At 33.1% G+C, this 24,010-nt stretch overlaps 1 protein-coding gene across 2 annotated transcripts; it reads right to left on the reverse strand.

The window, feature by feature from the left end:
• LOC126668071 (uncharacterized) lies at positions 1 to 8,524 on the reverse strand. Of its 2 annotated transcripts, XM_050361289.2 has the most exons (13): positions 7,991 to 8,523; positions 6,576 to 6,688; positions 6,432 to 6,488; positions 6,244 to 6,339; positions 6,102 to 6,172; positions 5,119 to 5,161; positions 4,753 to 4,833; positions 4,562 to 4,621; positions 3,313 to 3,363; positions 3,005 to 3,102; positions 2,844 to 2,892; positions 2,670 to 2,714; positions 1 to 849 (listed from the first exon to the last, which is right to left on the reverse strand). In XM_050361289.2, the coding sequence occupies exons 1-13, from the start codon at positions 8,385 to 8,387 to the stop codon at positions 394 to 396; spliced, it is 1,617 nt and encodes a 538-aa protein (XP_050217246.1). In that variant the 5' UTR covers positions 8,388 to 8,523; the 3' UTR covers positions 1 to 393. The 2 variants fall into 2 exon arrangements, with proteins under 2 accessions (XP_050217246.1, XP_050217247.1); XM_050361290.2 differs by lacking the exon at positions 4,562 to 4,621 and having other exon boundaries at positions 7,991 to 8,524.
• Positions 8,525 to 24,010: the final 15,486 nt, after the last annotated feature.

Here is a 24,010-nt window from a genome sequence, read left to right on the forward strand (position 1 = left end):
TTAATAAAAATTAAATGGTAATATATAACTGCATTTAATGGTACAACAAAAATCACTCTTAACAAATTGTGTTGCTAATTGCTTGTGCTCCAAAATTTGTCTCACCACAAAGGATTGAGCATGTATGAAAGGCAAAATTTGGCCAGATTCAAGCCACTGATTGCAGGCTCGAAACCGGCTAGCTAACCTACCATCTTACAATCTTGTCTTTAGCCGCTGTTTGAAAATGCGAACATGTCATTAGCGGCAAGCAACCCGATAATGGTTTACCATTTCAGTGATTGTAGGAAATCCTTCGCCCACACATAAAAAAACTGATGAACAGTCTCCGGACACATGCTGAAGATGAACGCTTGCAAACAGCTATGTAGAGATTGGCAGGATCCATGAACCTCAATAGGAAAACCCATTGGTTCTATCACGGTTATGTCTCCATCGCGGTCTCTTCCTGTCCTTCCTCGAGCCAGATTCTTCACGGCCGACATTCCCCGCATGGCCATTTTCCTCTCTTTTAGCATGTTTGTCTTTAGAAGAAGATTTCCTTTTCTTACCAGAGGACTCGGCCCCACCATCTTCAGCAATTCTACCTCCCCTTGGCAAATCTCCTTCATCATCATCCAACTGCCAGTTGCCTAAAATCTCCTGGTGGTCATAATGAGACTGTATTGGCTCCCCAGCTCCAGGTAACAGGCTACTGAAAGTTACGTCCCCATTGCGCCCTCCTTTGCGCTCCAGTAAAATGGGATCGGGTCTAATTATGGTACCAAGAATGCTCCTGTTTGGACCCAAGCTTAAGATGGTCTTTGGATTAGTCAAAGTTGAAAAGGCCATTGAAAAGGCTGATCTGACCTGCAACAAGGATTTGGCTGCTAGTCAATGAAATAAATATGAAGGAAATGCCTTCTATATTAGCAAATCTGGTTTGGTGGAAACAAGGAAAAGTAACTCAAAATTTGCTGGACAAAGACTTCACACATTTTCCGCCAGTCACAGAGATGAAAGTAAACCCTAAAGCCTTCTTTAATGCAATTAATGTTATATTTCTGACATACAAAAATGGCATTTGTTTCAACTGAAATTGCATTGTACAAGAGTGTTTATCCCATGGAACCGTTGCGCCACGTCATTTTTACATCAAGCCAATGAGCATTTGCGATAGGGAATCTTTTAATTATTATTTATTTTTTTTATCATTCAATTTTCCACATGGCTAACGCACAATTGGTTTGTTGCATGAATAACATGGCGCAACGGTTGTGTGCAATAATTTTTCATTGTACAAAGATGATAAATTTCAACTTTGTAAAAGCGTCAATAGCTCGACTCATCTGCTGCACTGTATTACAATTCTGATGCTCGTGACAGACAATTTCATGGAAAAAATTCCTCTCAACTATATAAATCAGAGTAGCAGAAATCACTGGGTGACGTAAAAGAGGAACTACTTAAATCTGGAATATCAGCTTTAGGAGTTAACCAGAGTACAGAAACTCGTGGTCATGCAGCTCGGTTATATAGGTTTAATGAGACACTTAACATAGGCAGATATTCACTTAATAGTTAATAGCTCAATGAACAAAAATATATACATAAATGACAAACAGTTAGAGCCTCCTTGACCCTTCATACATACACCAAATTGCTCTACATTTCCCTTCACAATCCATACAGTATAGTTGCAAGGTAAAATAATACTTTAAAGGCCAAATGTTATAAAAAGGCCAAACCTTTCATAAAAGTTTCACAAAAGTCCTGACCTTTCAATTTTATCGATTTTGGCCAAGAACAAATTATTTGGTTTCAATTGTGGCCAACTCTCAATTTGATTTCAATTTGCCTATGTGACGCCTATGTGGCGCCTATGTGGCATGCCAAATATTGAAAGGTCAGGACTTTTGTGAAATCAAATAATCCATTTTTGGCCAAAATCGACAAAATTGAAAGGTCTGGACTTTTGTGAAACCAAATAATCAGTTTTTGGCCAAAATGGACAAAATTGAAAGGTCAGGACTTTTATGAAACTTTTGCGAAAGGTTTGGCCTTTTTACAACATTTGGCCTACTTTAAAACCCAATCGTCGTGCAAACCACCAGATTTCATCAAAACATACCCACCATTCAAGGTTTAATTTATGTCCTAAAATCCCCTCAGAATTGCCACTTTTTACTCTAGTACAATAGAATCAAATGATCACATGGATTCTAGAAAAAGAAAATCCATTTACATCATGCTCAGTTTTTCTAATTCATTTAAGGGAAAGAAAGAATTAAACTTTCAGGATCCTACTCATAGATACCTGGAATGTGGTATGCTACGAGTCATGGTATGGGGATAGAGACTTAAATCACTTATTGTTAGTATCTGATACTCTAAGGGTAGGATTAGTCAGTTCCCTCTTTTGGATGCGGAACTCTATGATTATATTTTGGGTTCGTTGGTAGAAAATAAACTTTTACGTTATTTATACATAGCCTTAAAATATCATATTCCCAAATGAGACTGGCTACTATTTACCACATGCTATTTTTATCAATTAAATTATATTTGATGCAAATTCTACCTTAAATCATAGCTCCAAAAAAAGTTCATCAAATCATCCAGTTCTAAACTACATGTGCTCCTAATTAAAAACAATAAAAAAGAGAGGAGTTGTTGATTGCTGAGCAAACCTGGAAATAGTTGAAAGAGTTCTTCCCAATGTCATTCTCTGGTGCCTAAATTTTCAATAAAAAGAAAAATCAAAAAACATTAAATACCAATTTTTTCACTATATCGATTCACAATTTTTCTTTCCTAAAAAGTTGACTCATCATGCAAGGAAAATTTCAAATTTGCAAGTTTACCTGTGGATCCTCGATCGAAATGAGGCCTGGTCGTCCTTTATTCACAAACCTAAAAACAAAACAAAAAGAAAATAGAATGAAAAATCATTCGAGACCTCTTGATTATGACATGCTATACGAAAGGTAATATAAGTATCCTGAAAATCTTTTTGCTTATTTACCCTTTCCTACGCTTTGAAAAGAAGGTGGCATCCCCGTTGCACGATACACCAACATCAGTGGTATTCAACTTGCGTCCATATATGTCAAAAAAATGCACCTGCCACCCAGAAACAATTCACATCTATTAAACATAAACCAAGAGAATAATACTCATGAAAAACAAAACATCAGCGTTAATGAATCCACTTTATGTGTTTTTCTATAGTTCATAAGATGGAAAAAGCCAAAGAGACCCTAAAAAATGGGGGTTATCGCAACCCTATAAAAGAAATTACAAAACAAAAACCTGTTTGTTCCAGAAACATACCAGAAGAATTCCCAAATTATGTTCGGATGAAATCCGGCACTCCCTCAGATTCTGCAGCATCAAATGCATCATTTTGTAAAGGCAGTACCATTAAAAGAGCATTTACCAGAGAATAGGCGTCAGCAATTACCTAAGAAGTTATTCAAACATTACAGCATTGAAAATTTCAAAAAATAAAAAAAGGACTTTCACACGGGTGAATGTATTCTTTCTAAATGCATCAATTGAAGAGGGCAAAAGAAGAAAATTAGTGTGAGAAGTACCCTATAAATGGAAATTGTTACATAGAATGGGACACCCAAAATGCAAAATTTTCTCAAATAGAATGGGACGAACGGAGTATAATGCAACATTTCTGTGAAGTAATCAGAAAGAACGTAGAAAATTGCCTGGTTCAGTTGCTGTATTTCGTGATATAGTCTAGTCAAATAGAAACATGACGCAAGGTATGGATGGCATTCAAACCCTTGCAAAAAGCCACTTGTGCCTTTAACCATAGCTAACCTTTATCATAATCATAATTCACAACACCAATCTAAAACCTTTCTTGCCTAATTCACGACTTATGATTTTCATTTGAAAGCAACTGATAACTTTTTCTTGGTCTGATGGATTCTTTTCACCATTTCTTGAACACGGTAAGCATTTCCAAATCATTATAACAAAGAACGTCCAAGAGCTCCTGAAGTGAATTTTTAGAACATGTTCTGGACCTATGAACTCAAAATTCGACAAGCAAACAAAATGATTTGTTCCAGATTCAAGAGCTCCAATCCAGATCTTGCAAGTAGCTACTTAATAGAAAGGAGATTAAGAAAACAAAAATTCAACTTGTTTGTTCGACATTATCCTATTATGTTTCCATTGGTCAACATAACGGATAAGCTGCTCAACAGATAAAATGATATCCTTGCTTTTGATCAAAAGTATGATTCTATTTTAAAATTTTAAGAAAACTTGGATGACCTTTAGGATGAAGAGGGTTACCTAAAGAAATAAATCAAGCGTTGCATGAAATTAGAAATAGTAAGATTTGATAGACATTTTCATCGGTTAATATGCAATAATCTCATAAAAAAAATGCTCATATCTCATTCTAAACTAAGAACTTTGTTGTCAGAATTATTTGAAGCTTTTGAATACATATATAGGTGATGCATCTCATAACAAGTTTTCACAGCCAGGATATAATGTATAAAACAAGCTAGACGTAATTTCAGGACTTCTAAATTGACCATAAAATTGTTACCTTTAACACTGCCATGAGCATCGTAAGTAAAGCATAAGAACCAATGCCACCAGAGAATACCTACATACTTTGAAGGATTCTAATTAGCTAGACAGAAATGGAAATTGATAAAATGGAGAACAAGGTTCAACACATTAATTCTTCTAATCTTCTAAATTACCTAATTAAAAAGATCAGTATGTGGATATTACCTCATTCAGCTCTCTCTGTTGTAAGAACACTTTCAAGATTAAAGATAATGGTCGTAGGGCAGGCAATTTGCAAACTGCATCCTGAGAATAAAACACAAGTTACCAGAAATACACTATACTTACCACACAAGCATGGGTGTTTTTCACATACTCAGGAACTACAGTCCTGAGAGTCTAGTTGATGTAATCTAGAAGTATAGTTCAAATGGTTTTTCCTATGATAACTTTGTTTTTAGTCTTACTTTGTCAATTTTACCATTAAATGAAAAAAATTAAATTTCATCTGATAAGTGGAAAAAGTAACATTTACTTTGTAAAAAAAATAAGTCAACATAGAATGCACCTAGTTTAAATATATTATCAAACCTTAATATATTCTGCAGCTTTTGGTCCATTTTCCACATCAAAACTGTATTCAGGATGAAAAATTAAAATTATTCATGAAGCACATCATATTGGGAAACAAAGTTTTCAAGATGGTAAAATACCTGTAATACAAAAAACATAAAGTTTCCGTATAATTTTTTTAATAAAACAGCATCATGAAAATAAAGCATCAATTCAACATTTGAAAAAAAAAACATAAGTTAAATGGTTAAACTTCAGCATTCATTCAACTGCAATTCACACCGAGTGCCTCTTAACTTCAAAGATTACAATAGAGGAAAAAGGCACTGATATTCACATAAATGTTCAAAACACCACGAACAAAAAGAAACAATCCATAAGCTCCTTGTATTGTTTTCAAAAGATTATGAACAAATATGCTTTGATGTTCTATAATCTGAAAACCATTTCAATTAGACCCTTCTTGAGTCATACTGCAATACATGTTACTAATTGTGAAAATCACTAGAAGATCACCAGCAGTAGAAGTAATAAACAAAATTGAACAAGAAAAGACAGCCTTCTCTAGCATTTGAATATCAGTAAATGCAAATAAAATAAGATGGTTTAACAGAATTACTTCCTCGATTGGAAGAAAGTGCAAGATCAGTATATTCCTTAAAAAAGGCTAATGGCTGACCATACAGCTATACCAAATTACCCGAGAGTAGTTAATACAACAGAGTGTACAAAAAGTTCTGAAAGGTGTCCCTTTCACTCTTCCATATCCTCTCTCATTGTTTTTTAAATATGCAATGAAGCTATTGTTACAATTGTAAATTTTTTAATGAAAAAGAATAGAAAACAAAATAAAATAAACTAAGAAGTGTTTAACAACAATTTAAAAACCTCGTAAGGAAAATAGTTAGAAAGATGAAAAGATTAAAGGTACACAAACTGACAATTATATTGCAGCTTCAAGCATGCGACATGTATAACAGAAAAACTAACAATGAGGCAACCTTATATCAAAGGAAACGCAGCTTCGTTTTTCAACAAATTTGATAATTGGCACGCGAGCCTTTGCAATCACCTGAGACATAAGGACTTAAATAAGATTATCTCTCATTGCATAAGAATAATTCAGTCATCCAAGATGCAGACCTGTATTTTCTTAGCAATACCCTTTTGAGACAGCGCTCTAGAAAGAGCCTGCAAACCAATTTGTGGGATTTTTATACCCGACCGAAAAATCACCACCTGCAGTGAAAACAATAAGGCCAAATGTGTGAATCCACTAAGCTACGCGTCAAAACAGGCAGTACACTGGGAAAACTTTACTTCTTACTGACATCAATATCACTTGTTGGAAGATAAAGTCCTGTCTCGTACGAACCAAAAACTTCTACCTGCGAGGTTATAGCACTATCATGACCTCACTAGTCACTAGATTTCAAGCTTCTATTAATTTCAAATGACAGAGAGATGTCAATCACCATGCATTTGGGCCATATATATTTGATGACATCAAAAACACTTTTAACTGCCGTTTGTCGTGCCTCTTGTTCCTCAGGAGTAGGAGAAAGAAAATCACAGAAATCTACTATCTCTGCAACATTCGGCACAAAATAAAAGGCTTAAAATACTACTTAAGAAAAGCTAAATATCCATGGTCCTAGTTATCTACTAATTCCTCCATCCCATTAAAATAGGCTTCAACTTTCACACAAATTGAGAAACTAAAGTTATTATAGAAATAAATTTTGTTGAGTCATTTGCTACTAAATTCTATTAATATAAAGATTATATATATAATTCACAGATTTTGATGATTTTTTTAAATAAATAATATTTGTTGATGACAATGCATATTAAATAGGGACAATAGGAAAGAAACAAAAACAAAACTCTTATAAAAAGAAAGAGGCTTATAATTGGGATGGAGATCAAAAGGCGAGCATATCTTTATTGGATGGAGGGAGAATAAAAGTTTATAAAAAATTAAACTCATGCCACCTCTTTACCCAATTATAATTACATCACGTTAAATGAATAATTTTTGACAGTCATTCGTGCAGATCTCAAGTCACTAGCACATAAGAATTCGTGTATACAACAGAAACTAAAAGAAAATAATTAAAAAATAGTACTTTATAACCAACTCACCGTATCTGCCATACGACCCACTAAAAAGTGGGTAAAAGTCTTGAACAAGTCCAACTCGCAACCAATACTAGAATTTTAGTTTACATTATACTTTAGAGCTAAATTCTTAGAACTAGACAGCCTCATGTTAACAAGTTCAAAAAATTGTTTGATAAGAAAAAATTAATAATCAGATAACATAAGAGGAAATACAATGCAGCCCTCTTTATGTCAAATTGCCAATCACGGTTTTACTGCAGTCATGATTATGATTTAAAGGTCCAAAAAGGAGCGGTCATTACAGTTATACAGCATTGTTCTAACATTATATTCAACACACACTGTCAAAACTAGCACAAATCAATAATAGCTTCCGCAACAAGATTAAAATTCTTTTCCTTTCTTATTTAACCAGAAAATCGATATAAATCTTATAGTGCAATTTCACTAATTTTGCATTTAATACTACAACCTGTGCTGTCAGTGAAATTCCGTCTACTTAGTCGAAGTAACTGTATTATCTTTTAGACTTAGCACTTGTGTATTCAAACTCAATTGTTTTCTTTTTGTCCTACTAAGTAGCAGGGCTTGTGTTTAAAATTTTGCTAATCTCAAAATTACAATTATGAAATAAAATTAAGCTTTGAATACTTCAATAATCCTAAACAAAAACTAGTTCAATTATTCGATAACGATACCAGGAACTAAAATCAGAATATTAACATTACAAATAACAAAAAATCATAAACCAACAGTAAAAGATTACCTTTATGCAATTGAAGCATAGGACTAATAAATTTACTATTCCCTCTAAACCAACTAACACTCTCCAATTTCGACTCTGAAACCGCAACACTCTTCGATTTCCGAGATTGGGCCAGCATTTCACCTGTTAAACTCGGCGTCTTCGGCTCGGCCGCTTTTTCCTCTTGATCATTAACATCAAGGGAGAAAAAATCAGGGGCGATACACTCTAGAGCGGCGCAATCACCAGTAGACAGAGAAATTTCATTGCGAAAAACCGAGCAGGGATTGAGTCGATCGTCATCGGACGGTGGAGGTTCATTCGGAGGAGCTGTGGTTATGGGGACGGTGAGGGAGAGGGGACTTAGGGTTTTGTAGAGAGGAATTGAGGGTTCTGTTGGTTGGGAATTATTATCCATTGGGAAGAATTTTGAATTTTTTTCTAATTTTTTTGAATTAGTGAAGAGTATTAAAGAGAAGGTGTTGGTTAAAGTTAGGGTTTTTGCTTTCTTTCGTCTGTTTGGTTTGAAGGAAAGTGAGGGAAAAAATGAGTAGCTTTTGTTTAGCGGTTAATTTTTTTAGGCTAATAATCACCCACGGACCCTAATTTTAGGGGTACCTTACGCTAAACCCCCTGATCTAAAAAAACCTGCCGTAAACCCCCTAAACTTTACCCAATAATTAGCTAAACCCTTTTTCGCATAAATTAACTAAAATACCCTTCAAATCTGTAAAAAAATACAAACAAACCAGACAACTTCAATCTAACCACACTTAAAACCAATCCAATCCAATCAAATCAAACCAAACAAATCTAATCAAACCTAAGGGCTAATAATCACCCACGGACCCTGACTTTAGGGGTATCTTACGCTAAACCCCCTGATCAAAAAAAACTTGCCGTAAACCCCCTAAACTTTACCTAATGATCAGCTAAACCCCTTTTACTCTAAAACCGCCCCAAAAAACCGCCCCAAGCCCTTTATTTTCTCAAAAATACCTAAAATACCCCTAAGGTCAATAACAAAAACCAAACCAACCTAATCTAACCAAATTTAAAGTCATTATTTAATCAAATCAGACATAAACCATCCAAATCATACTTAAATCACCAATCAACTCAATTAAATCAAACCATCCAACCGAAAACTTCCACCCGCCGCCGCCGGTTTTTTCCGGCCACCACCGTCCATTGCCGTAAAAAAAATTATCCAAATAAAAACTCATTTAATTTTAAAAAATAAATAAACAATTATTTTTAATTTAAATAAAAAATAATTTTTTTAAATTAATTTAAACCCACCGCGGGTCTGTTGCAAATATTGTTTGGTTAATTAGATTTGTTTGATTTGATTGGATTGGTTTTAAGTGTGGTTAGATTGAAGTTGTCTGGTTTGTTTGTATTTTTTTACAGATTTGAAGGGTATTTTAGTCAATTTATGCGAAAAAGGGTTTAGCTAATTATTGGGTAAAGTTTAGGGGGTTTACGGCAGGTTTTTTTAGATCAGGAGGTTTAGCGTAAGGTACCCCTAAAGTTAGGGTCCGTGGGTGATTATTAGCCGAAAAAAATTAACCGCTAAACAAAAGCTACTCATTTTTTCAGGGAAATTGATAACACAAAACAAGGGCTAACAAAACAAGGGCTAATAATCTTCGGTATCTTCAACAGGATCACTATCACTACTACTAAGGTCCTCATCAATATTCATATCTAGGTCTCGCTCGGACAAGTTCTGAGAATCTTCTTCGCCTGACATTTATTTCACTAAAGGCCAAAAAGAAAAAACAACTAATCAACAGAAATAAACCCTAAGTATACAAGATCAACAAACAAATAAGCAAAAACAAGGACAAACAAAGACACAAATTAAAAACAAATCAAAAGGAACAAAAACGGGAAAACTTACGAGTATATCTTGAAGAAAAGGAAGAACAATAAGAACAGCAAGAACAGCAAGAACAGCAAGAAAAGCAAAAGAACAGGTGAGAGAGCAAAAGAAAATCAAGAGAAAAGAAAATGAGAAAATAAACAAACAAAGGTTTTTATAGAAACCGAACAAAGGCAACTGAAGAGTCACCTCAAAAAACGCACCAAAACCAAAGGACACATCAATAAATGTGCTAGTGGGGGACAACATCTGTGACACAAACAACAAACAAAAGACACGTGTAACAAAAGCGCTGGCAATAAATACACACAATAAAAGCAAAACACACTCGGACATAAAATCCTTGGACATAAATATCCAACACGCCAGGGGGGGACTTGTGATAAACAGATAAACGGACCGAGAACAGCAAAGGCCAATCCACAGCACATCTCGGACCCACCGAGATAGGCCAATCCACAGCACATCTCGGACCCTCCGAGATAGGTCAAACATAACAAATAGAGCACACAAGGGGCGACTCACAACACATCTCGGACTCACCGAAGTACACCAAACGCAACTAATAAGAATAAACCGGAGTGTCATGACATCACAAACCGATCAGAGCGATAACCTAAAAATGAGCATATCCTTGTAGTCACCGAGCACAACCACTCCGAACACACGGGACAAATCTGTCAGAACGTACTCTGACATTCCAGACAAAACAGCTGCACAGACAAAGAGAATGAAGTCAGACCTGTCGGCCCAGACAAAGAGAAACAAAGAACTTAGTATAAAAGGCAAAAGGAAAGTAGGTAAAAAGTTTAATTCTCTTTCTCTCTCTAAAACTCTTAGCCTCTTTTCACTTCTTATTCTTTCTCTCACTAAAACAGTTACTAACTAGACCGTCGGAGTGGTTTGCCGGAATCCCCTTCCGGCACCCTTCTCACGGTTGTTTTGTACCTTGTAGGTACGGCCTAGAAGTATTCATCAGAGCTAGCTACGATTCAAGGTTACAAGTTTTCAACCGCTAAACAAAAGCTACTCATTTTTTCAGGGAAATTGATAACACAAAACAAGGGCTAACAAAACAAGGGCTAATAATCACCCACGGACCCTGAAAATAAAATTTAGGGCATGTTTTGTGTTATCAATTTTGGAAAAGAGATGTAAATGAATCCCAATTTCTAAATTTCATAATTTTAGCAATTTGGTAATCAAATGTAGTATTGAGATAATTTTGATTGACTTATTTATTTTTAAGTCGAATTTTAAATTTATCTATGGAATACTTCTTAAAAGATATTAAAAGCTTACGAGTTTAATAATTTTAATAGAATTTTACTTTCGTTTAATAAATTTAATGGAGTCTTACTTTTATTTAATAAGATTAAAATAGTTAACATGTTAATAAATTTGAAATATATACATAATTTTAATTTTTCATAAGATAGTTATTTTTTACTAATAGTCTTAAAACTATTGACCTTCCATTTTTTTAAGGCTTAATTACTTAAAAAACCCTCACCTTTAATCTTTATTTCGTTTATACCCTGACCTAGGAAAACTGTCACATATACCCTTGACGTTGTTATTATGTTTCGCCTCTACCCTTGAGGTATTAAATTGACCTCTTTTCATTTGCAAAAGAGTATAAAATAATCCTTCATTTTTTACATATATTCTAATTACACGTCAATGTTATTAATTATATAAAAATACCTTCTTCTTTAAAAAAATTCAACTAATAATAATAATTTAATTTATATTAATTATTAATAATTTTTTAAAAATAAAAAACCGTAAAAAAATTTACATAAAACAAATAAAATATTCAAACTGATTAATTTCAACCTAATACCGTACTTTAATTTTAAAATCTATTTAATTTTTTTTTTTTTAAAAATATTAAAAAAAAATTGCTCCTCCTTCCAGGAGGAGCTTTTCTTCCTTCCATGGACGGAGGAGCAGCTGCTCCTTCCTTCCATGGACGGAGGAGCAGCGAGCTCCTTCCTTCCATGGAAGGAGCTCGCTACTCCTTCCTCATGGAGGAAGGAGCTCGCTGCTCCTTCCTCCATGGATGGAGGAGTCCATGGAGGAAGGAGTTTAGTTCCGTAAAAATAAAAAAGAAATTAAAAAAATAATATTAGCGGTTTTTTAAATAGGAGTACGGTTATAAGTAGGATTTAATAAAAATATTTTATTTTATTTATTTATTTTATTTAAATTAAAAAAATTAATTTATTTTAGGACTTATTTGAACGTTTTTAAAGATGAAGTATCTGTTTATTTTTTAATAGGAAAAAAGTATAAAATAACCCTTAAATTTAGTTGTTTTTAATAAATCATCTTTTTTTGAAATTTGGGGTAGAGGTGAAACATAATGACAACGTCAAGGATATATGTGACAGTTTTACTAAGTCAGGGTATAAACGAAATAAAGATTAAAGGTGAGGGTTTTTTAAGTAATTAAGCCTTTTTTTAACTAGTTTCGCATTACGTGTTATGCACGTGGCTCGTAACATAACTCGTCAATAAATATATTAATAAATTTAATATAATTAAATCAATTTTTTATTTACAATTAATATTAAATTAGTTAAGAATTTTTGTAAAAGTAAATATAATATATTCGGTTATAAATTTTTTTTACATACTAATTTATTCTTTATTTGGTTTTATAATAATCATAATTATATAATTAACTTAATTTTATTAATTTCTATCTTTAAAAATAATAAGATAGAAATTTAAATAATAATATATTGGCCAAATACAGTATTTTAATTTTGTAGTTCAATCAAACTAAAAGATAGGTATTCCTACTAATTTGGAGACAATTTAGTTATTTTTTACATACTAAAAACTAAATTGGAGATAATTTAGCTACCTATTCTAATTAGAACTTTAATTACAATAGTGATTAATTAAATAATTAATTAGTTAATGACTATAAAACCTTTATTTGATAGTAAACTGAAAAGGGTTATTCAGTAAATTTGTCTGTCCCCCCCCTCCATTCGTGCTTTTATATATACTAGTTTCGTATACGTGCTATGCACGTGGCTCGTAACGTAACACGTCAATGAATATATTAGTAAATTTATTATAATTATATCAATTTTTTATTTATAATTAATATTAAATTAGATAAGAATTTTTGTAAAAGTAAATATAATATATTCGGTTATTAAATTTATTCCATACTGAATTTTTTTTTTTTGAAATATTCCATACTGAATTTATTCTTCTTTTGGTTTTATAATAACCATAATTAAATAATTAATTTAATTTAATTAATAATATTTTTAAATATAATAATAAGATAGAAATTTAAATAATAATATATTGACCAAATACAGTATTTTAATTTTGTAGTTTAATTAAACTAAAAGATAGGTATTCCTACTAATTTGGAGACAATTTAGTTATTTTTTACATATTAAAACTAAATTGGAGATAAGTTAGCTACCTATTCTAATTAGGACTTTAATTACAATAGTGATTAATTAAATAACTAATTAGATAATGACTATAAAACCTTTATTTAATACTAAACTGAAAAGGATTATTCGGTAAATTTGCCTGTCCCCCCCCCCATCCGTGCTTTTATATATAGTATAGATTATAGTATAGATAGTACTCTAATTTTGTAAAATTGTCAATTTTACCCTAAATTGTATATTTGATTTTTAATAGCACCCTAAAAAAATTTGGCACTCGTTTTTATACACCGTGGCAGTCATGTCACCCAAAAAATCAGCAATTATTAACTCATCATTATTTGACATGATCATGATTAGTTACGTTTTTAATGATTAAAAGCTTTGTTTCGTGTTCTCATCCTTTAATTTAAGTGAAAAGTGAAGAACACTTTCAAACGTTTTTTCCTCTCAAACTCATTCTTGTCTGAAAATCTCCATCGCCAAAACATATCTATTGTCTATCTTTCTCGTTACCTCAAACCTAGAAATAATCATAACTTCGTTTTAGATGACGTCTAGGTTCAGTAATGTGAAAAAATAGGAAAACAAAATCTCTTATGGAGAGACAATCCCAAATTCAAGTCCAAAGGCTACTGGTAATAACTTAACTTTCAATTCAGTATCCCTCATTTTTGTTCAACCTATATATGGTGGTAATTGTAGGGTTTTCGAAAAATTAGGATTTTAGGGTTTAATATGTATTGATATTTAAATTCTAGGGTTTTCAAAGTTTGGGTTTAGTTAACCCCGTAAAGCCTAAATCAAAATTGGGAATTTAGTTAATTCCAGTTTCCTCTGAATTAGGGTTTCAAATTGGGGCTTTTTAAAATTAGGGGTTTGCCTAATTTCTCAGAGGCGAATTTTGGGTTTGTACTATTTAATCTATATCTATAGTGGCTACTTGTAGGTTTTCCAAAATTGGAAATTAGTTACCGTTTAATCCATCAAAGCATATAATTTGGTTTTGTTTCTGTTGATTTACTTGCCTTATAATCATTTATTCATTACTTGGTGCTACTATTTAGTAGAAATTTGATGTTGTTTTGCCTTTAGTAACTTGGTGTTCTTGGTTAGTACTAAGATAACTGTATAAATGGACTGTATAATAAATGACTTAAGTGTTGTTACTATATTGGTTATTACTGTTTGCAATGTAGTGACGTTTTCTATATTAGTTGTTACTTTTTATTATGTGAAGGTTGTAATATAAGTATTGATTATTTTCTTGGCAGAGATGACCGAGACAGATCCTATTACTACGGACGGTATTGAAAGAATGTTGGTATCCATATGAAAATCTAACATTAAATAATATAGCACGAAAGGTTAGGGATATGAGTTACCTATGAATTAGTAGAATTAGGAACTATAAACCTGTAGGCGATTGGCTACGATAACCCTTGTTAAGGGCGATGAAGATGTCAGACAGTTGTTCATCGAGGGACATAATTTTAGGTTTGTTAAAATGTTTATAGAGTATAAGGGGAAAATTTGGAAAGTAGACTGAAAAGGAAGACAATGTAACAAATGAAAATTCATTAACTAGTGATGCATCAAATGAAAAAGCATCAGCCATGGTAATATAATAAGTAAAACTTTTTTAGTTTGATTCAGTTTAATTTGATATTATAAAAATAAATTTTCGATTCTATTCAATAAAAATTAGTTTTTTTGGTTTGGTTTGATTTATATCGATTTGAAAAAAAAAAAAAAAAACTTTGATTTTGGTTCGGTTCAGTTTGATCGTTTCAATTTAAAAAAAAAACATTTGGTTCGGTTTGGTTTGATTTAAAAATATAAAAAAAATTCGGTTTCTTTAGTTTAAAATAAAAAAATTTGGTTTGTTTCGGAAAAAATATAGAATATCTTCATCATCTGTACCAGAAAAGTAGTCCCATTCATTTGTCAGCTCAAAATCCTCCTCACCACTGATGCTCACCTCCTTAACGGCATCCATATTTTAAGTAATTTTTCTCCTAAATTCAAAAAAAAATTCACTCTTTTGGCACAAAGTAGCCCATTTGGAGACCTTCTTTCTCCCATTCTCAGTCAATTTGAACTTGCTTCTTTTTTGAGTCTTGGCTTTTGCCTTTCTTTTATCCTTTGATTGTCTACTCCCTAAAACTTTAGTTGCTTTGTTAACACTTGCAGATGGATTCAATATTTCTACCTCTTTTTCTACTACTAAATCATTTAAAACCTCTTCAACAAAACCTTCAAACCAGTCTGTATCAAATATATGGGTATTGTTGTCATCAACCTCTACCCGGTTTGTACATCCTCACACGCAGCCATAACTTCCTCTGCAATCTCCCCTGCCACTTGTTCTAAACCCTCCTCTGCCTCTCTGCTAACTCAATCTCAGCCTTTTCTTCTAACTCCACCCACTCCTAACTCAAGTTTAAACCCCACAGTCTGTGGTCCTAATCCCTCACCCTTTTTTTGTGGCCTCAACTTCCCTTTCCTGAGTCCCCTCAACTTCAACTTCAACTTCAACTTCCTGTCCTTTAGTCCCATCCACTTCAACTTCCTACTCCCTTAGTCTCCTCACCCTCTGGTTATAAATCACTCCCTTTCCCATTAGCTTCTTAACCCTTAGTCCTCTTACCCTATATTTCTAAATTAGTAACCTCAACTTCAGCTTCTATCACCTCATTCCCCTCAATTTCTCTGTCTAAATCAGTCACATAATCAAAATCCCTTGATATCTCAGTCCATTTAGTTTGTGTTTCTAACCCCTCACTCCCCCTCAAGCTCAAGCTCATCATCTTTACATATTAAATATAAAATCACAACCTAATCTAATCATTCCAACCAAGACATATTTATATTAAGAGGACCAAAAACAATCAAAATAACAAATCAATAAACCACAAACAGTTAACATCATATACATTAACCATTCAAAAAATAATAATCAAAAGCATGTCATTAATAAAACCCAACAATTTAATCACATTTCAAGAGAAATAATCATTTCCAACCTTAAAGAAGTGGAAAAATCAACAAGCACTAACATTTATATTTTTCCGGTAATGACATTGTTAACCAGGCCTTCAAATCATCCCACAAATACAATGATTCCTCTTCGTTCTAATGCTACTGTCAGTCTGCGACCGTCGGTTGTTCCAATTTTTGCTTGAATCGATCAAATTTTGAGGCAACAAGATTTCCTCCAAATTTAACCTACGAGAGAGTTTAATTTTTCTTATGATCAAGGGAAGAATTAAACGGTTACTATTTTTCATTCTTTGGATCAATGTTTTAAATTTTGGGTTGAGAAGTAAGTCTCCATGTGTCAATAGATTCCCACTTAAAATCAGAACTGTTTGGCACGACAATCAATGACTCGCCTAAAAAGGCGCGTTTTGCACAAATAGAGGGGGAGGGGCTTTTTTATGCGGTTTTGCCATGTTTTAAGGTGATTTGATCCGATTTCGTGAGTTTTAACTTATTTAATATTTCGTGTCAAGTTCGGTTTTTTTTAATCCTTTACTCTTTAATATTTAGTTTGAATAATATGTCTCTATTATTTTAGTAACATACCTTGCACGATTTCATATTAGTTTTAATTTTAGAAATTTGTGAGATTGCCAAGAAAATAAAATTCAGCACATGTTTGTCCAAACTAATCTTAATATCTATTTAAAACTCGAGACTAATCTAATTAGTCAAATCAACAAATCTGATATATGGAGTAAAAATAAAAATCCCACTTTCTACTTTGAAAATGCACTTTATTTTACTAAATATGCTCTTTAAAATAAAGAGCACTATTGGAGATGCTCTAAGAGAGCAATGTTGGAAAGTTTGAAAATTTTGATAAAGGTGAAAGTGTTAAGAATGCGATGATGAGTTATGAGACTGAAAAGGAAGGCGATGTAACAAATAAAAAGGCATTAACTAGGGATGCAGTAAATGAAAAAGCATCAACCATGGTGATGTAGCAAATGAAAGTGCATCAGCTGAACATGCAGCTGAGAATGCAAATACTATTCAAATGGAGACTAAAAGTGAAGGTAAAGGAGAAGAGATTGACAACACATTCATATGACGCAACGAAGTAGACACTGAAAATGATAGCGTTAGTGATGGTGAAAGTGATTTTGATGAAGATTATGCAATCCAAAATTCAAAATTCAAAACAAAAATACAAAGTAAAATAGTTGAAATTTGTAATCCATGATGAAAAATTCCAATCAAAAAATCCTTTTTTAAAAGAATTTTTTTTAGTTTGATTCGGTTTAATTTAATATTATAAAAAAATTAATTTCGGTTCTATTCAATAAAAATTAGTTTTTTTGGTTTGGTTCGATTCATATCGATAACAAATGAAAAGTTTTAATTTTGGTTTGGTTTAGTTTGGTCGGTTTGATTTTAAAAATAAATAAAAAAAATTGATTCGGTTTGATTTAGCTTAAAAATATAAAAATTATTTTTCAGTTTCTTTAGTTTAAAGTAAAAAAATTTGGTTCGTTTCGGAAAATACTATAGTAATATCTTCATCATCTACATCAGAAAAGTAGTCCCATTTATTGTCAGCTCAAAATCTTCCTCACCATTGCTGCTCACCTCCTCAATATTATCTATACTTTAAGTAATTTCTCTCCTGAATTCAAAAAAAAAAGTAATTTCTCTCCTTTGGCACAAAGTAGCCCGTTTGGAGGCATTTCTTCTCCCATTCTCAATCAATTTGGACTTGCTTCTTGTTTGAGTCTCGGCTTTTGCCTTCCTTTTACCCTTTGATTGTCTACTCCCTAAAGCTTCAGTTGCTTTGTTAACACTTGCAAATGAATTCAATCTTTCTGCCTCGTTTTCTACTGCTTGAATTGATCAAATTTTGAGGCAACAAGATTTCCTCCAATTTTAACCTACGAGAGAATTTAATTTTTCTTATGATCAAGGGAAGAATTAAACGGTTACTATTTTTGATTCTTTGGGTCAATGTTTTAAGTTTTGGATTAATTGAGAAGTAAGTCTCCACGTGTCAATAGATTCTCACTTAAAATCAGAACTGTTTGGCACGACAATCAATGACTCGCCTAAAAGGGCGCGTTTTGCACAAACAGAGGGAGAGGGGCTTTTTTATGCGGTTTTGCCATGTTCTGAGGTGATTTGTTCCAGTTTCGTGAGTTTTAACTTATTTAATATTTTGTGTCAAGTTCGGGTGTTTTTTTTATCCTTTACTCCTTAAAATTTTGTTTGAATAATATGTCTCTATTATTTTAGTAACATACCTTGCACGATTCTATATTAGTTTTAATTTTAGAAATTTGTGAGCTTGCCAAGAAAATAAAATTCAGCACATGTTTGTCCAAACTAATCTTAATATCTATTTAAAACTCGAGACTAATCTAACTAGTCAAATCAACAAATCTAAATATTAGTCATAAACAATAGATTTGGTAACAATCACAAACTATGAATCTACTAAAATGTCAATAATATGGCAAAAACTCACATGTGAAATAGTTGATTGAGTGGTGTTGTCTTTTTGTTTCACAAGCTCTAAAATAGGGCGATTTCAAAAGAAACTTCCTAGAGTAGTGCTAAATATCAAACATTGAATTTTACTTGAAAATGTCTCTCTCAATTTTTGCATCAACACATGAATGTCAGAGTCATAAAATAATTGGAGTAAAGATATGCGACTTTATAAATAAAATTAGAAATCACAATCACACTTAGGATTAAGATTCTTTCAAATTATTCATAAAAAAAGATTCTTTCAAATTATTCATAAAAATAAATTCTTTCAAATTGATTATAATTATTGATTATGTTCATTAGATTTGCATTATTTTTTTTATAAAATGAAGGTATAAACTAATTTATGCATTTTTTTTATTCAACTAATGTTAGTTTTTTTAATACTTGGAGAGGGAGAGCGTTTGTGAAAGAATTTAAACCCACGACATAACAGTTTGCTGTTTCGCGCATATACCATTTTAGGTATAGATAAAATAAATATGACCATTAAAGTTTAACTGTAACATAATTCTAATCATACTATTTGACATATAATTTTTGTAAAAGAATTTAGTTAACACTTTTTCTTATCTGAAATAAGTTAACTCCCTTTTGAACTTTAGAATTAAAAAGGTATACCATATCCATAAGACTCATAAGCTTATCAAATTTTAGGATAAATATATATTTATGCCCTTAAATTTTAATGAATTAGTTACTTTCGCATATCAACTTTGACAATGATTATTTACACACCTATATTATTATTTTTTGGTTATATTTAAACATATTTTTCCTAATCAAAATATTGTGTGCCACAAATGTCTGGGAGAGAGTGAGTCCTTGAAAAAAAAAACAAAATCTTTTGTTAAAAAAAAAAAGAAAAAAAAAATAGACCCGTGACTTCATACCATGAGAACAATTTTGGTAAATATTTATTTTAAATATAAATTAGACAATAATTAATATTTCAACATGTATAATTTTTTTTATTAGTAACATAATTACAAACTTAATACTTTTTGAAATTTTAAATATTGTAATTTGTTACATTAAGCAATATTATCACTAAAAATAAAAAATAATTTAAAAATAATTTAAAATTTTATTAAAATTTTAAATATTATTTTTTATCTAAAGTAACAAAATATTTACTAAAATAGAGTTTTAGTTTATAAATATATTACTAATACTAAGATATTGTTTATAAATTCATATAAGTTACTATGAACTTATGTTAATAAAAAGGCAACATTATTAAAATTTAATAAAATTATTTTAAAACAACGTTCAAATTTTTATAATGTTTCACATTTAATGTTTAAAAATTAATATTATCCTAAAAACATGATGTTGACATTTATATTTATATTTACATTTATTAAATATTATATAAGTCATTTTGAAACTTCTATTAAATTTGATAATTTTTATTTTTATATATACTTTATTCAGCTGGTTAAAAAAATTGAATTTATGATATAGTTAAAATACATACTAAAATATTATTTTACAAAAATAATAAAATCAATTTGTGAAAATTACATTAAAAATAAAATATTAAATATTTAACTTAATATATGAACAATATATAATTGTTTTTGACAATTTATGGAAAGTTCGGAAGCTAAGTAATTTTTTTAATTCAGAAAGTGACTATCACTTTCTTAGAATATGTTTAAATAAATAAAAAAGTTTAGCTCATGTGTGGAAATAGTCATTGGAAAAGTTGAGGTGTGTATATGTTTTTTTTTTCTCACCCCTACTTTTACACATTCATCCATATAATATCCTAACTAGTTGGTGCCATTTCCACATTTAACCCAACTCAACACAGCCCCACCCCCACACTCACGTAAGAGGACGATCACATAGAGAGCATTCCCTGTTTTTTAGGGTTAATGACCATTAAATTTGGTTTTTGTTAATTATTTCCGAAAGGCCTAATGTCTTAAAAAACCCCGACCTTTTAGCCCTTTTTCAATCATACCCCGACGTTGAAAATTTGTCAATTTTACCCTATTTTGCATTTTTGTGTTTCAATTGTACCCTGAAAAATTAAATTAACGTCTTTTGCGTTTGGAAATTTATTTAAAACATTCTCTATGTCTCGCATATATTAATTGTATATTTTTAAAATTTATTTAAATTTAGTTAAATTAATTAAGAATTTAAATTAGTGTTAATTTGATTATGGTTTTTAGTTAGTTTTTAAAAATAAAGGACTTATTTGTATTTTTTTGAATAAAAAAGAATTTAAGTTCATGTTTAGACTTAATTAATTGAATGATTTCATCATTTAAGTAAAAAAATTAACAAAAAATAAAATATTAGGGTACAATTGAAAACAGAAAATTCAAAAGTGGGTAAAATTGAGAAATTTTCAACGTCGGGGTGGAATTGAAAAAAAGTTTAAAGGTGAGGGGTTTTTGAGTGATTAGGCCTTTCCGAAATTATCACCCAAAAATTCATAATTTCCATTTTATACCTTCCAGACCGCGGAACTGTTCCGCGGTTTGTGTAAACCGCGGAACAGTTCCGCGGTCTGTCCTACGTGGCTCCTCGCTGGAGGAGCCACATAGGAAAAGTAAACCGCGTAACAGTTACGCGGTTTGCTTTTCCAACGTGGCAAACCGCGTAACTTTACGCGGTTTACTTTGTGCAGTCAGGGAATTTAATTCCCTGACTGCACTGATTGGGAGAAAAATTCTCCCAATCATTTTAATGTAATTATTTAAAAAAAATTTAAATAAATAAAATATTTATTTAAAAATGAAAAAAAAATTATTAAAAAAATTACGTTTTAATTGTTGAATTTTTTAAATTTAAAACGTTTGAATTAGTTAATTTTTATAACATTCTACAAAAATAAATTTATAAAATACTACAAAATAATTATATTAACAAATATTCAAATATAATTTATACTTCATAACAATAACATATTTAATAAATTAAAAATTACAAATTAAAAAAGATTACTACATCAGATAATAATGTACAAAGTACAAAAAAGAAATCACCTAGGAGTCCTATCGTCATATCTGCTAGTGACCGGGAGGTTCGAGCGCAAGTTGTTTCTGTTACGGTTCGCCCGACGGCCTGTACTGATGGTGAGGTAACGTCGACCTGGGCGACCATCACCATCTCCCTCTCCTGCATCGCCCTCCTCGTCGTCGGGTCCGTCGTCACCCTGCTGGTCCTGGGGAATGGCCGTACTCGTCGTAGCTGGTGGCGGGCTAACAAATTCTCCTTGTTGGCGGAACATCATCGCCTCCATGCTGTCTAGACCTAACCAACTGCTACCATATGACAGAAAGTCTGTAGTCCCAGGTGTCTGTGGAAGTCCCTGTGAAGCTGCAAAGTCCTGTGTACCCTGTGTAGGCTGATCCCACTGCACCTGAAAAGGAGGCACCGTAGGTGGTACATAAGCAGGCGGCGGAGGAACAAAAGGCGAAGAAGGTCCTGGTGGCACTGGATATGAACACGACCCCTGAAAATAGTGATGTGCCGAATCCCCGTAAAACTGGCCAGAAGAAGAAGGAGGACCCGATGAAAAGGGTGGCGGTGCAGAGCTGGACCCCGCGTAATAGTAATGCCCTCTGAAAGGATGAAAAACCACTGGGGGAGGCATAGGATCGGTCGGACGCTGAGGTGGTGCAGGGGGGTGACGCCGCTGTCGCCGTCGATGTCGCAGTGTAGTCGGATCTATCGGCGCGTCAGGTATGACTGGTAGTCGATGCGGCGGTATAGAAGGCTCGATAGGGGGCGATGTAACATCACGGCGGTCCTCTCTAGTGCCTCTCTGTGTGCTGGCTGCGAACCGCCGAAGCTCAGTGTCAACAGGAGCATCCCTACGTACACGCTCCACAAAATCGGCCTGCACATAAAGATATAATACGTTAAAAAAAGTAGAAAATTAACCCACAATTTATTGATTAATTAATTGAAAAACATATAATTTAAAAAAATACCTGTGCTCCGAGCTCAGCGCCCTGTCGTGTGATCCAGCGACGCGTGACATACCGAAACCAATCCATATACTCGGAATGATAATGAGGTGGGTCCTGGAGGGGCTGTCCTGAAATTACAAACCGGAGCCGGTCGTCCCACACACGAATGTAGTGAGAGTGTGTCTGGATCCAAGATGAGCTGCTCTTCAGGGTAAGGGAGTGTAGTGAGTGGTCCTGAAGTGGGGTGTCTGGAATACCCTGTTGCAGTCCGAACTGCTGCAGAACTCTGTCTGCCTGGTGCCACTCCACAATATGAAAATAAATAAGTGGAACCGTGGCCCGCCAAAAAGCGCGCCCATCTAAACAATACGCTGGGATAGTGTCCAGCATATCATCAGTGTACGGCTGCCAGATAAACTGCATGTATAAAATATAAGACATTTAGTATTAAAACATTCCCACAATGAGCTATTTAACATACGAGATAATAAAACCGAAACATAATTTCTTACATCTTCGTAGCGAGATGTGTCAAGCCGAACACGGATGTCAGGCAGCGAGTGTCGAGCCGCACGGCTGGCGTTTCTCCGGCCTCCCCATCTGTTATTCAAGAACAACAACACATTAATCCGTCAATATTTAAGAAATAGAATAAAATTAAAAAATATTAAATAACAGTAAAACACACCTGTCGCCCAGTGGTAGATGTGGTGAAATAGTGGGATCGGCAAGAGCGGGAGCAATAACTCTAAGTCGGTCCAATGCCCACAGCTGCAGTATCCACAACGGCCCGCCCATGTTGCGGCGATTCGCAGACCGCAACGAACATGAGCAAAGCTCGTGATATAAGTAAGCCAGTGTCGCTGATCCCCAGCTGTAGGTCCGAACTGCCGCCAAGTCCTCTAAAAGTGGAAGAATCCGTAACGAAGTCTTTCCACTACCGAGGTCAGTGAAGCACAATCCTGTGACAGCGAGCAAGAGATACGCCCGTGTGTACTGATGGACAAGCTCGTCAGTCGCCTGGTCTGGTAACGCACTGAAGTTGGGGAAACTCTCTAGGATCCAAGAAGTCCGGACGGTGGAATTTGCAGGCTTAACAGGATATCTGCCCGCAGGAATCCCCAAAACCCTCTCTGCCACTGCAGCCCAATCATGTACAATACCTCCTGTAACAGCATGACCGTCTACTGGTAGTCCGGTCTGAATGGCCACGTCCTGTAGTGTAACCGTGCACTCTCCGCCGGGTAAGTGAAAAGTGTGG

This window comes from Mercurialis annua, linkage group LG2, assembly GCF_937616625.2.
Source record: "Mercurialis annua linkage group LG2, ddMerAnnu1.2, whole genome shotgun sequence".
In the NCBI taxonomy this organism is placed as follows: domain Eukaryota; kingdom Viridiplantae; phylum Streptophyta; class Magnoliopsida; order Malpighiales; family Euphorbiaceae; genus Mercurialis; species Mercurialis annua.